Source organism: Falco punctatus (genome assembly GCF_963210335.1).
Source record: "Falco punctatus genome assembly, chromosome: 6".
Lineage (NCBI taxonomy): Eukaryota > Metazoa > Chordata > Aves > Falconiformes > Falconidae > Falco > Falco punctatus.
In genome coordinates this window covers 12903097-12917171 of record NC_137585.1, presented here as the reverse complement: position 1 = coordinate 12917171, position 14075 = coordinate 12903097, and the positions used below count along the sequence as shown (strand labels likewise).

The following is a 14075-nucleotide window of genomic DNA, read 5'->3' as shown; positions in this document are numbered from 1 at the left end:
CAGACCTGTGGTGGGCAAGCAGAGGAGGTCTGCTCTTAGAGAGCATTTTAGACAGGTGAATTGGTCTCATTTAATAAAGTCAGGTCAACACTACAGCCTTCTGCCAGATCTTGGACTGCCAGAGCTGTGCCAAGCCAAACTCCTGACATGGAGGCTCGCAGAGCAAAAGTGTGCCTCTGCTGGTTTGGCACGTTTTGCCCGTGGCAAAGCGGCTGCTTTATGCTCATGCAGGCATGGCTTTGCTGGTATAGTTGTCTTTCTGCGGGGAGTTTTTTTGCCAGGATAGTAAACCAGTACCAGCAAAATGCTCTTCATGTAGATGTAGCCTAAGGGACTGATCCTGATAACCCAAGCCAGTACTGTGGGGGCTGCCCACATACAGCTCTGCCAGCGCACATCACTTCTGCCTTGTGACACTCAGCTTCAGCAGAGCCATGTCAGTCACGTTGCAGTACTCTGGCTATGGCCTTTGGGGTCTGCAGCTCCCAAAATGAAGGGGAGGCTCTGTCATAGAAGTACAACCTAATGGGCTTCTTGATTTACACTTGTATAACAAGAGGAGAAACAGGCACTCAATCACCACAGTGCATTGTAAGCATTAACTAGTTAGTGGAGGGGAATCCCAGAGGAACAGTGTTCTTAGTAAGGATTTCTGACAGATTCAGCCTATTAGCCACTCTTCTTAGGCTTTTGCAAAAGGTGGTTTCAGTAAGAACAGGTGTCACATCCCACTTGGCATGAGAATCTCCATCTAATGTCTCCTCTTGTGGTCGATGAAGCCTTTGTTATCTGTGATCCAAGAAACTGTAGAAAAATCTCACTTGGAATTTTTGTTAAACTTTCTTGCTTAAATTGCCCTGAATGGAGACCCATAAAAATTTGGTGATGAGGGCCGGAGGGGCAGGATGGGCCTGCAAACAGCATTAGACTGGAACATGTAATTTCTTGAGCAGATTTGGTTACTTTAGCTGGCTGTGATAGTTCTGCAACTCCTTTGGGGGCTTAGGAAGGTTTTAATGAATCGTGTCACCACATTTTTCCTTTTTCTTTTGAAAAAAACAGAACAGAACAAATATGACTTATGAGAAAATGTCCAGAGCCCTACGCCACTACTACAAACTAAATATTATCCGGAAGGAGCCAGGACAAAGGCTTTTGTTCAGGTAATTTTTTTCTTTTCTTTGCCATTCCTTTCTACAGACAATTAGTTTTCGAAGATGGAGGATGGAATTGTGTGTGGGATACTTGATTGCCACAGCTATAATACAGGTGACAATGGGCGTACATTTGCAAAAGCTGTCTAGACCAGTGCTTCCTAGCTATCAAGGCAACTGCACCAATTTACGAAAATAGTGGCGTTGCAATGATCAGTGGAGTCAATAGAAGTCTTTTCACTCCTTTGAAGCAGGCTGTGCCATTGTTTAAGACCTTAGACAAATGATTCATGATCTCACCCAAACTGCTGGAAAACCCACTCCAAACTGACTTCACAAACAGAGCTGCCAGTGAAAGCTAAGCAGGGATCAGGCATTTCCTCAAGTGCATCAGCATCACGAAAGAGAAGTGCTGATAAACACGTCTTCAGCGGTGCTGCTTTCAAGGGAGAGAAGGACCAGGAAGACCTGTTCGTAAAACCTAACACATCACATTGGATGATACAACCAAGAATTTAGGAAATAGTGCCTGAAACAGTGTTACAGCAAGGAGTTACTTCCACAAACTTGAGTGTGGCTGGTAGAGAGCAAGAGCACTCCAGTTCTCTTCAGACAAGACCAGCAAATCCTAGTGCATACGTTTGACCCACGGAGCACTGGACTCAGACCAAAGATTGCTTTGATGTCAGTGGTCTGGACCTAGTAAAGTGCTCGGAAGTGATATCAATAGGAAGGCAGCCTTGGAGTTTGTTTTCTTAAATAGCTAACAGAACTGCATTAGCACTCAAACTATCTACAGCTGAAAAGGTTTCTGTGGAATGTCTTGTTTATGTCAGCTCTTAGAAGGAGACTTAGATGGGGGAAGGAAAGTGAAGGGAAGAAGGAATTACAGGCAAAATCAACTGCATGATTTTAGATTTTTTTAAAGTTTTTTGAAAGTTAAAATAAGGTTGCTCCATGAGCAGCAGTACCAAGGGAACCTCAGTTGCTATGGCCTTGTGTGAAGACCATGCTTTCCTGGGGGAATTCTGTGATGCTGAACAGTGAATGTACTTATCTTGGAGCCTCTTTTTCAGGGGGGGCACAAACAAAAGAGGAGTCCATCTCTTCTCAACCAGGCTGCCTATATTTTCAAAACTGTAGAAACCTGATACCCTTGGAGACCTCAATTCCTCTGTCAGACTTGCCTAAAATTGACCAACAGATTCAGAGGTCACTAGGGAGCATAAAACATGAGCATATAAACCTCATTTCCTTCGGAAACTGGGAAAAAACAACAAAGCATTTTTTGCACAATTCCCAATAAAAACTTATTGATGTTGTTTTCTTAGACCTATTTATATCTGAAGAGAAAAAGAACAGCTGCAAAAAATCAAGCCATTAATATGCCTTTCTTGGCTTTTTCTTGCAAGCACAGAAATAATAGGAAGTGTGACTCTGTAAGTAACATGCAGGCAGTTGTCATCTGCAGATATCTATACAGAGCTTTAAGTAAAATGGAGTCAGAGAAGGATTTCTAATAGGTTGCCTGAGTGTTCTCTGCAACAAATGAGGTTACAGACACTGTTTCTTCATTAGCTTGTAGTTCTGGGTTGTTTTCTTAAAATTTAATCAAATGCTATTACAAATACCCATGCTTTGAGTTCCTTGACATGACTTAAAACACAGACCAGAAAGAATACCCAAAGTACTGCGGTACGGTTCACATCAGCCCATCTCCCACATGGTTTAGGAAACGGAGCAGACAGAAGGTAGGGAAGGCAGTGGGATCACTCTGTTTTGATTTCATCCTCATGCAAGATCAACAAGACAAGCAGGGTTTAAATCAGGGCACAGTCTGGCTCGTAGGCTTTGATGCGATTTCACTGTGTAGCCAGGGACTGATTCACCACTTCTGTATGCTAGTTTTTCACCACTGTAACACCATTTGTATCAGCAGCGTTCTTCCAGCATACAAATGGGAGTGACACAGCAGTGAGTCACAGCCTTTTTTTTTTTTTCCTAAATGCATATGTGCACATGATTTCCAAAATTAGAAAGAGTGGCAAAAGGTTAGCTCCAGACTGTGCTATGCATTTGCTGAGAGACTTCATATTTTTCAGATGGAAAGCCCTCAGCTTTATAACCTCAGAGGCAGAAGAGGAGGCAAATCTGGCTCATTAGCTTCAGCAGTGATTTTTCTGGGTCAGTGATAGTAACGAGGCTCCTGTCAGTTGGTTTTGTTTTCACTGGGGCAAGGATACTGAGCATATCATCAACCTGAAATAAAATCAGCTCCTCTGGTTAACACATTTTGTACTGCTCAATGATAGCCAGTACATCGTTAATGAAAGACTGAAATTTTTTGTAACACTTACAGCATAAACATCTTTCATCCTAATTTCTCCAGATGTACTTAGGAGTTAGGAAAGTGAGTTGTATTTAAACTAGGATTTCATCCTTCCTATGTGACTCTCTCCCTATGCCATTAAATTCAAAAAGAAAGCAGAGCTTTTCCATGCAATCTCTGTGCTGTAGTACACAAAAGCATCCTGGCAAAGATCAAGGCTGCAGACTTGATCTACAGGCTGGTGGATGTCCTTTCCCATTTCCTACTGCTGCCGTGCCTCCTCAGAGGCAGTTTCTGTTTCTAGCCCCCTGCAGACTTAACTGCATCAGGACATTAGTGCTGGGAGCTGTGGCATTCATTTGCAGAGGTTGCTGCTTCATTACAATTATGCTTACTGCACTCACACAGGAAGAGACTGTCTTTGTTCACAGTTCCCTAGCCCAAAAAACTTTCTTTCAGGGCTTTTTCCATTTCCCAGAACTTGTTCTGACTTGGTCCTTGGCTTTTTCTTTTTTGCTTTGATGTTTCATACTCCTCTTCGCTCACCTACACAGACACCTGCACAAACCAGTAGCCCTCTGCCTCTCCACACCTTGCAAGTGCTTTTGCTTTGAAATAAGCTGACCATAAAGATCTTTAATGTTTCTGTCACCAGACACCATAAATGAGTGTACCTGTGGCATACTGTCATCTTACATGACAACAGCAAACAATATGAGGGAGAAGAATATATCATTATATTATAGAGATATAGATATCTTGTATATATCATTCTTTGGAAAAGACTTTGGGGTTTGGTTCAAATTTAGACATTCAAGGAGCGGGGGTAAAGGCTTGGGTGGGTTTTTTTTTGTTTCTTTACAAGGTATGGAGGAGGGAAGAAACCAGTAGGCTGGGGAGAAGCTGGGAAGTACTAAGGCATTGGGAGGATACAGCAAATATGATTTTTGGAGCTGTAGAGCTCAGGGGCCTCAACATCTTGATAAAGGTAAAAGCTGAGACCACTGGGAAATCTGCTTGTTTCTCTGTTTTGCAGGTTCATGAAGACCCCAGATGAGATTATGAGTGGCCGAACAGACCGCCTCGAGCACCTTGAATCCCAGGAACTGGATGAACAAATATACCAAGAAGATGAGTGCTGAAGGGGGCTGGTGCATCACCTCTGTGGGTCCATGGGAGAAACATCTTGCCCGGATGACTGGCACAATTTGGGAGGGGAAGCAACAACACAAAAGCAGTACTTGGGGTTGCCGCTTAGCTTGAAGACCACACAGGACCTGAATCACCTTAACAAAACAAACTTTAACAGGCAGAAGTGGTGCTGGCAGAAAAGTAAACAGGAAAAAGCCTGGACTTATGCACTACTTCACTGTTCTTACAAAGTCTCCCTTGAGTTCTTTCTTTTCGGTTTGTTTCAGTTTTGGGGTTTTTTTGTTGGTTTTTTTTTTTTCCCTAATAAACATGCAGTTTGACTTTCCTTATCTCACATAGGACAAGACATCAGATTATGCTTTTTTTTCTGGAAGGCTTTCCTATGGAAATAGAGTGCTCTTATTTTCTGTGCAAGTCTCATGACATAACACTGCATAAAACAATAGCAACACAGAAGGGATTTGCTCAAGGGTTCCAGTTTGCTCGGATCAATTTACATGTGCTGCCACTGGGAAATGTGCAGAAGCTACCAAATACTACACATACCTGTCAAATGAAGAGGAGTCACCCTTCACGTGTAGGCTGGGATATCATCCCAGCATAGCTCGGGCTTGTGAGTCCTGCAAGTGGCTATTAACTGCTGGAAAATGGACCAAAACCAATCACCTAAGTGCTCCGGGGAGGAGAAAAATAAATGTGACAAACCTCTGCAATAGACTGATGTTGACGTTTTCCCTCCCTCTAGCAAAGAAGTGATAGAATGGAGCAGGGGGAGGGAGGGCGGAGACAAGTACATATATATATGTGTATATATATAAACATTTCATATATATATGTATATATATGTAACCCCCACAATATATCCACAACGCAGTATTTCAGCTCAAAGCTTTCTATACAAAGGCAAAGGCTGAAGCATCTGTAATTACAAAAGGGAGGAGTGTTTCTTATACCTGCTAGCAGTTTTGGGGTGAAAGGTGAAGGGCTGATCCTTACATTGTAGGGAGAAAGTAAAAGGACCGATCACATGGTTTGTGTTACTCAGAAACCTCTCCAGGATCATTTTGTGCTGCTGGAGAGGTAGATGATTCACCAATCTGAAAACTGATGGTAGAGAACTAGAGACCAAATAGCTATACTTATGTCTTGTAATTGATTTTGGCTTTGTTTTGGGATTTGTTTTTTTTATGCCTCCCACTACCCTCCCCGCCCTCCACAGCTCTGCCATCAAGGGAACTTGTCTCAGCTTCCCCGTTTTTAACATTATTTAAAAGACAAGAAAAAAGAAACCCTACAGCTGTGTTGCTTTCTTGGTTTTTGGTTTTCTGGTTGCAGGGTGCCCCATTTTTTACACCCCTGATTTGGTTTGCTGCACTGAGGTTGTTTTGCATGAGGCAAAGAGCTATGCCTAGTTTGGTCACAGGAAGCCCACCAGTCCTTAATGCCCAATACAAGAGAAACTACTGGCCCTTTTCATTTCACATTGCTTGGACCACCATGACAGGAAAGTCTGTGGCATCCAGATGTCCAGCAATCCATCATCAGTGGTCCTTTCAATGGAAGGAAGAACTAGCAGCAGAAATGGTGTTTGCAAAAATCAAATTTTGATTGCAAAATCAAAAAGAGTTGATGTATAGAGAAACTGTGCAGGAATCACACGGTGTCTGGAAGAAGCACATCCATATCAGTTCATTAAAAACAGAAAGCATATTTATGGGAACAGGTGTACTAGAAATGGGAAAAATCAGTGGGCTAATCTAATCCATTTAAGCCAAAAAACAAGGTACGTTCCCATGATAGAGCTTTTATCAGCTATTAAGCCAGCAAAACATTTGATCTTGCCTCATATTTAACAAGAGAGTTATCCAGGAAAAAATGGCACTCGGCAATGAATAGTGTTCCCTACGTTTAAACAGAGATAGTCCAATCTCACAAAAGACTTAATACTGAGTCACAGGTCGTAGAAGGAATGGCTTTAAGGGTGCGGATAGGCATCATACAACGAGATTTTTTCAGAGCCAGTATCTGATGAAGAATGACAGGGTGTACATCTCTCCCTAAGCTTTTCCCAGCCACATTTTTTTATTAAGGTATAGTCAATACGTTACAAGTCCCAGCACACCACATACTTAACTATTCGTGCCTCAAGAGGAAAGACACGGGAATGTGTATCAGAAATAGAAGCAGATGACCCGCCACCTGTCGCTGTTGTGACTCTGAAGTCCTTGGAGCTCATGAGGTGTGAGACTGGGAGGGCTTCAGTGGTCACGGATCTGAAACCAAAGGTTCCTTGAGACTAAGGGGCCAAGGAGTCACTCTGCTCTGTCACCCTGCTCAATGTCACCCAAGTTGCAACTGTGTCTCGGGAGCTGGGATGAAGAGGTGAATATGAATGACAGATGAGGTGTGATCGGAAGTATCAATGTAAAGAAAGGCTCTTGCTGGTTTCTTGTGTTTCTTGGAGTGTTCAGTGGTAGAAAGAAACCAAGATTGTGCAGAGAACGATTCATATCCTTTACTGCTCTGGTCTTGATGACTGCATAACTGCATTGTTTTCTTTTGCCTGCTGCAGTTACTGTTAGGAGATGGTGAGGGAAAAATAAGACAATAGGGACCTTCTGTATAAAATGCTCTGATGACCCACAGGTTTTTGTCACGACCAAGGTGCATGCTGTGAAATACAGAGAACGAGAGAGAATCCACCAGTATAAGCTCATATGCTCACTGGGTATGCTAGCAAACAGCTCATCCTCAGCACTGGGTAAGAACAGGAAGAAGCAAATAATCCTGAAATCACACATGTTGTCCCATAGGGAAATTTTCTAGGGGAAATTTTGGTAGAGGAAATGTTCACCTTTATCAAAAATGCAATCACTTCCACCTGCAGAATCTACGACAAAGGAAAAAAAAATATTTGGTGGCTATTGGAAACTCTTCCACTTGACACATAAAGCACGTCTTAAGACAACTTCTTCTCCATCACAACCACAGAGAAGAAGTTGTCTCAAAGCTCATGCTATCTGGAATGAAAATAGCCTCTGAACTTGGAGCAGGCAGATCCCACAGAGGCCCTTCCCTGCTGGCGCTGTGTCCTGCCAGGTCTGCGTGGTGCAGCAGCACGTGGTGCAGGTGACACTGCAGCTGCCAGAACTGCAGCGGCTTATGACCTGTTGTGGGAGCTGCAGGATTTGAACTGCTCCTGGGGTCTTGGAAGCAAGTTTATCAGCTATAACTAAAAATAAAAAAATAAAACCAGGCTGGAGCAGCTGCAGTAGGCAGATTCCCATCTACCTCACATCCAAATGGCAGATACAGCAAGTGCAAACACAGCATTAACGTACTGAGCTACAGGAACACTTGGCTGCCCATCTGGGCTAGCTAAGGTATCGCTGTCTTTCCACCAACACTGACACCTGCTTTCCCTCTGCAGTTTCTGATTTCCCAGAGTAGAATTTGCCAGCAGCAAAGCAGCCAAACTCTGCCCTTGCCACCAAAGTCAGTGGGAAAAGGGAGAAAGAGTCCCATCCCTGGAGACATGCAGAAGCCATCTGGTTGTGGTCCTGGGCACCTGGCCCTGGGTGGCCCTGCTTGAGCGGGGTGGTTGGAGCAGGTGACCTCCAGAGGCCCCTTACAACATCAACACCCAGCAAAGGAGCTTCACACTGTGCAGGTCAGTGGGACCTTCATTGCCATCAGGTTGCTACAAGTCTGAACAAGCCACAAGCCGGTCAGGTAGGACACGCTGCAGTTCTGCAGCAGAACATTTCCTTGGTTTAAGTTTGAACCTTTTGACTGCCTCTCCACCCGAAGAACACTACTGTGGCCCTTTCTGTGAACACTAATTTGCTGCCACCCTCTGCAGATTTCAAACTCCACACATGCATTCTCCAGATCTCTTTGTCAGACTGCAACCGTGTGCAAATCCAGAATGCATCAGTTTGAGGTCTTTTTTTTAAATAAAAGTCTAGTCTGTTTTTATTGATGACGGCTTTTTGGTTTTTTAAGGTGTGGGGCTAAGGGACTGAATCAAATGAATGTAACAAAACAAAAACAAACAAAAAAGCCTATTCTCAGGGCCAGTGAGTTGCAAATAATTTTTAAAATGCCTGTAATTACATCATCTCAATAAAAAAAATTTAATATAAAAGTGGGAATGCCAAATTTTGTTGGTGCAATCATTGCTACAAGGTCCTTTCTTTTTGAAAACGATGGTACCAAAGTATCTACAGCATATAGCTGCTGTTTTCAATCAGGAAAAGAAATCTGCAGGCTTCCCATGCCCAGACATGTATGAACAGTGCCTGGATCTTCCCTGGGAAGCGTTATTTGGAAAAGTTAAGGCTGTCCCTTGGAGTATTGACTTTGCTGCCTGCCCTGAGAGATGAGCAGAGCACACCACCTGTGCCTGCATGGGTGTGCCTGGTTCTTCCTTCTCTTGGAGAGGCTACAGAAGCAAAAAAGAAACAAAAAAAATGAGGTGACACAATGACTGCTGCATCTTTTTTATCCTGCTAAACGGGCCAGGTCAAGGAGTTTGAGAGCAAGAGGTTTTCCTGGAGTAGTCATCTTTGCAAACCAGCCTAGAAATCCTGCCGCTAATGTGCTGACCTTCCAGCTTAGGGGGACCTTATTTTACTGTCTTCACCCCTAACCAGGCAAGGCACAGGGACATCAATGCCACGAGGCGCTGGGTGGGGACAGACTTAGGGGACAGAAAGACGCAACTTGCTCACTGCTGCCTGTCACTCCCTACGGCAGTCCTTGTCACCTGTGGAAGGGGGTTACTAGTGCTTGTGACTCTGTGAGGCTTTTGGAGGGTTTCCTAAAGCGCTGCTCCAGAGAGGTGCCACCAAACGCCATGGCAAACACGCCCGGTCAGCAGCACATAGGCCACATCTAGTGCTCTCTGGTGGGAGCAATTCATGGCAGGTTCAATCATTTGGATCCCAGCTACGGCTCAGGATGACCCCAGGATAATCTGGCTGATCTGTGAGTTACCCACACTGCTGCTCCTTGCTCGATGTTTGTTTTTGGTTTTCTTTCACTGTTGTTTCTAAACCACAAGGCAAAGGAGTAAGCAGTAAACAAACCCGTCTCTGAACCAAAACATCAAGGAAAAAAGTGTGTTGATGCATAATTCGGTCCCTTCAGGCCATTTCCCTATATTTTAGAGGAAATAGATGTATCGTACACCCTCTCACAACTTTCTGTGCACTCTGAACAGTAGCAAAAGCTGCAGGTTGAAGGCACACAGAGGAAGTTAGTGGGTTTGGTTGTTGGTCCAGTGAGGATTAGTCTCAGCTCAAGAACTAATCTTGAGTCCAGAGAGATATTAGAGAACATCCTTTGCAGGCTGCAGGACAGAAGAGACCCAGCAGTGCATGCCCAATACATCTTCCTCTCCCACTTAGAAAATGAATTCAGCTGTAAATGAAAGCCACCAGGCCAACACCAGCATGGGCATCATGGGTGACACACCTTTGCAGAGTACAGCTACCACAGGCATGGCAGCACACACCTCCTCCGTACCACTCCCCAGGGCTGACCCGGAGAGCTTTTGGAAGGCTGTCAAAGACCTCAAGGACTGTCCATGCACCCCTGGCACTTAGAGCGGCTGCTGGTGAGGTGCTGGCAGCAGCAGTTTTGAATTATGTAGAAACCCATTTTAAAGAAAGGTTTTCACTTCTCCCAGATGAGGCTCCACCTGCGAGGCACAGGCAGAGCAGCACACGCTTTTTTTCCCCGCAGAGGCTTAAACTGATTCAGATAATCCTGACTTCAGTTTGCAACCCAAGCAGCTTCCAAGCAGTGCGGAAAGAACCTCTTATGGAAGGGGTGAGGGCAAGAGGAGAGAGAGGAGGCACTACCACGGTATGAAGGCAAAAAACAAGCGTGCTTCATTAATCGCCTGAAAGGAAGGATTGGTGTGTTGGCGTAAATATTCTAATAGCACAGGACCAGGTGGATCTACCGCATGTCTCTCCGTACCAGATTCCCATGCACCCAGGGATTGACCCTGGGCACCACCTTGCCCAGTTCTGCAGACAGGAGCATCCCTTCTCACTCCATGCAAAGCCCAGCAGAACTGGAAGTCATGCCAAATTATACCCACCTGACAGGGGAAAGGTGCCCTACTTCATCAGCTGCTTCAGAAGAAATGTCTGAACGCACAGTGCCACCCTGCCAGACCTGCAAGGAGGAGGAGGCTGGGGAGGTAGGAAGGAAAGGGATGCAGCCCAGTTCAAGCTTTCCTCTCACTGGACAGTCTCCTAAGAGCCCAAAAGACAGTCAGGCAATGCTGGAGGATGAGCTTCCCAGCAACTACTTCCAAAAGAGGCAAGGATATGAGGTGCCATGCCAAGAAATCAGTGCCAGGGCAGCTGCAACTCCAGCACAAAATGTAAGACAGGACTGCACCCACTGGTGAACAAAATCACATCAGTTTCTTCATTAAAGTATTCCTGCCTGTTTACCCCAACCAACTGAAAAATTCCATGTCATTTTGCAGCCAAGGCAGGAAAAGAGGGGCAAGAGCCTGTCCTCCCACCTTCATCCCTCCAGTCTGCTCTTTTCTCACCTTGCTGCCTTAAGAAAAGGGGAGTGGGATGTGGATGCTCAGCAGCCAGCAGTCCCCTATATGGAGAGATGGCAGTGTGCCATGCACAGCAGCGTGTGCCTCGCTGCCAAGGCATGGGGACCTGTCCCACAGCAGCCCCCTTGCTTGGCCCAAGCTGGGTCCAACAGTGGCAATGCAACTCGTGAATGAAACAACCTTTTTCCTCCTCCCCTGTGGCAGGGATAATAATGTTGTATCCCTGTTGTAACAGCCCTCATTTGCTCAAAAGGACAGCACTAACAGTGCTTAACGACTATCTTCCACAGCTGGTAGTCATAAGCTGGGCAACCTGTTTGTTATTGACCAGCTGTCTGCCCACCACATGCCCCTGGTCAGATTGCCCACCGAACTTAGGTTGTGTGTAAAGGTTCGCTCTTCAGGACACCGATTTCTTCTTGTGATTCATGTCAGACTGAGGCAGGCTAAACGTACAGATGGGAAAAAAATATTTGGCAATTGCTAGAGAGGATCAGAGCGGTGCACACGTTTACTTCAACATTGTCCATTTGTCAATAAGAGCGAGAGCATGCATCTCTGCCAGCCTCAGCAGAGCATCAGCATATTCCAGCACAGAAACCAGGCTGAGATACCAAACTACCACCAGGCAGACCCTCTTTTTGCAACTGTACTGAGCTGGCTCCCACAGACTGCAACCAACGTTTAGGGACAAAAAAGAAACCATCATGCCCTCCCATAAGACAATAGAGGTCATTATGACCAATATGATCGGTTGTAAAACCTGCAGGGACACATCAATCTTTCTGCCTCCTGCAAACACCTGTGCATAAAAGTTTCTCAGCATCTCGAAGCGCTGGAGAACAGCCGCAACAGGAAGAACAATAACTGTTCAGGAATTAGAATTGATCTCCTGCCGCCTGATAAACACTGTTAGCCTGAGGTTGTTGACTTGAAGCCAAGCTCTGCTAAACAGACAGTTTTCAAGTCAACTCTTCACGGTGTTTGACAAGGTAAAGGGAAGGAACTGGAGTGAAGACAGCTCAAACAAAGCAGGTATTGTTTCCCCATGGGCTCCACAGAGTTTTAAGCACGTGACCCATCAGAAGAAAGTGAGGAAAAGAAGCAGGGATGGCATGAAAGCTGAGACGAGTAAAGTCAATTTGGATGATCGCAAAGATGAAAGCTGGGAGTGTTCACCACATGCCTTCCCAAGGGCAGGGCCAAGGTCAGTAGCTTTTCGCTTGGCTAATGTATGCTTGCAGGATATGAACCAGCCTCTGTTCAAAGACCTGCAGAACGAGGACTCCACTTCCTCTGTACCAAAGGTTAATCATCCCCTGCACTAAAACCTGTCCCTTCCTTTCCATTTAACTGTATCTTAATTCCACTTCCAATCATAGCTCTCATTACACATTCCTTCACTAAATTCTGTAAACCACAGTATTCCCACCTGTGCACGAAGATCCTTACTGACTGCAATCAGTGCAACTCATGCTTCCCCCACCCCACCCCCAAGTAAATAAGCAGAATGCAAGGGATCAACTGAAGCTCTGCTGTAAGCAGCTGCCTGGAGGGGCTATTCCTGGCTCAGAGAGCTGCAGGACGCAGCCACACTTGTTTCTTGGAGTCCTGTCTGGGCCACTCCTGCAGGAAAGGTTCCAGAGGGCATGTCAGTCTCTTGGGAACTGGCTGATGTGAAACAGAAAGGGAAAAGGGAGAAATCCACACCAAGGTGCCACTTTGGTCCCACGGGAGCCAGGGTAACCCAACAACCATGCTTCTTCCAACTCTCCAGCTAGAGTGGAAGATTTTCTCCCCATCTGGGCAGAACCGTGGGGAGATTGCCTGCAAATCCAGTAACAAATACATCAGCAAAAGAGGCTGCCTGTTTCCTTATTTTTTTAAAAGATGTTCTTAGTGTTGGTGATTGCTCTACATGCTGTCTCACAAAGGTTTTTTCCTCTTCACATGCCTCCCCAGCTCACATCCCAGTTCACTCCTAAAAATTCAGGGGAATCAGCAAGGAAGAATAATTAACAGGCAACCAAATTTCACATGGCCAGGACTTCACCCGATATACAATTCACATAGTCCAACCCACTGCTGAAGTTTCCTCAGCATTACACAGAACAGGAGGAAAACAGGCCAGGCAGATCTGTCCTTCCAGAGCTAACAATTTCATGCACAAAGCAATACCTTTGCTCTGCTAAAGCCAATGGAAATTAGGGCTGTATAAAATCTGTGCAACACAGAGATCTGAGCAGTGTTCACCAAAAATGTCCTACCCAGGAGAAATTTAGGGTTTGCAACAAAAATAAAACTTAACCCCCACAGCAACCTCCCAAACCAAGACAATTCCCACCCTGGTGTGAAAAACAACAGTTTGTTTTGGTGGTAATTTGCAGAGACCTGGAGTCAGTGCTGACATCCATCAGCTCCCAACACGGATGAAATGGCAGCACAAAATCAGCTTCAGACCCAGTTATCAAGGACTTAGGCATCAAATCAAATCAAACATGTCAAATCAAGTGTTTTCCAATTAGAAGAGTTTCATTAGAAATGTTTTCACACCAGAAGACATCGGGTGTGCAAAAAAGAAACACTTCATAAAATTAAGCCAAGTCCATCTCAAGACATAGGAACATAGAGCTCAATTTCCAAAAGGACCAATTAACCCACAGTTTTCACTGAAGTCAACAGTGGCCACTGGGTTTGCATTTGGAAATTGGACCGCCCCTTTACAGTGCTACATCCATTGATTCTTTAGTTGCACACACTATTAAAGGTACCTTGCATTGCTCTTTCTAAATGGCTCAAATCTACCAGCTTTGCAGAGTTCTCCGTGCCTAATGTCAAGGCCCTGCCA

The 14075-nt window shown here is 45.1% G+C and overlaps 1 protein-coding gene across 5 annotated transcripts in view; it reads left to right on the top strand.

The window, feature by feature from the left end:
* Positions 1-4969, top strand: part of ETV6 (ETS variant transcription factor 6) — a 139942-nt gene extending 134973 nt beyond the window's left edge. For all 5 annotated transcript variants that reach the window (XM_080392426.1, XM_080392429.1, XM_080392425.1 and 2 more), the window contains 2 exons: positions 1063-1163; positions 4520-4969. In XM_080392426.1, coding sequence (XP_080248552.1) covers positions 1063-1163; positions 4520-4625 — 207 coding nt within the window. In that variant the 3' untranslated portion in view covers positions 4626-4969. The remainder of the gene's footprint in view (positions 1-1062; positions 1164-4519) is intronic.
* The last annotated feature ends 9106 nt before the right edge of the window (positions 4970-14075 follow it).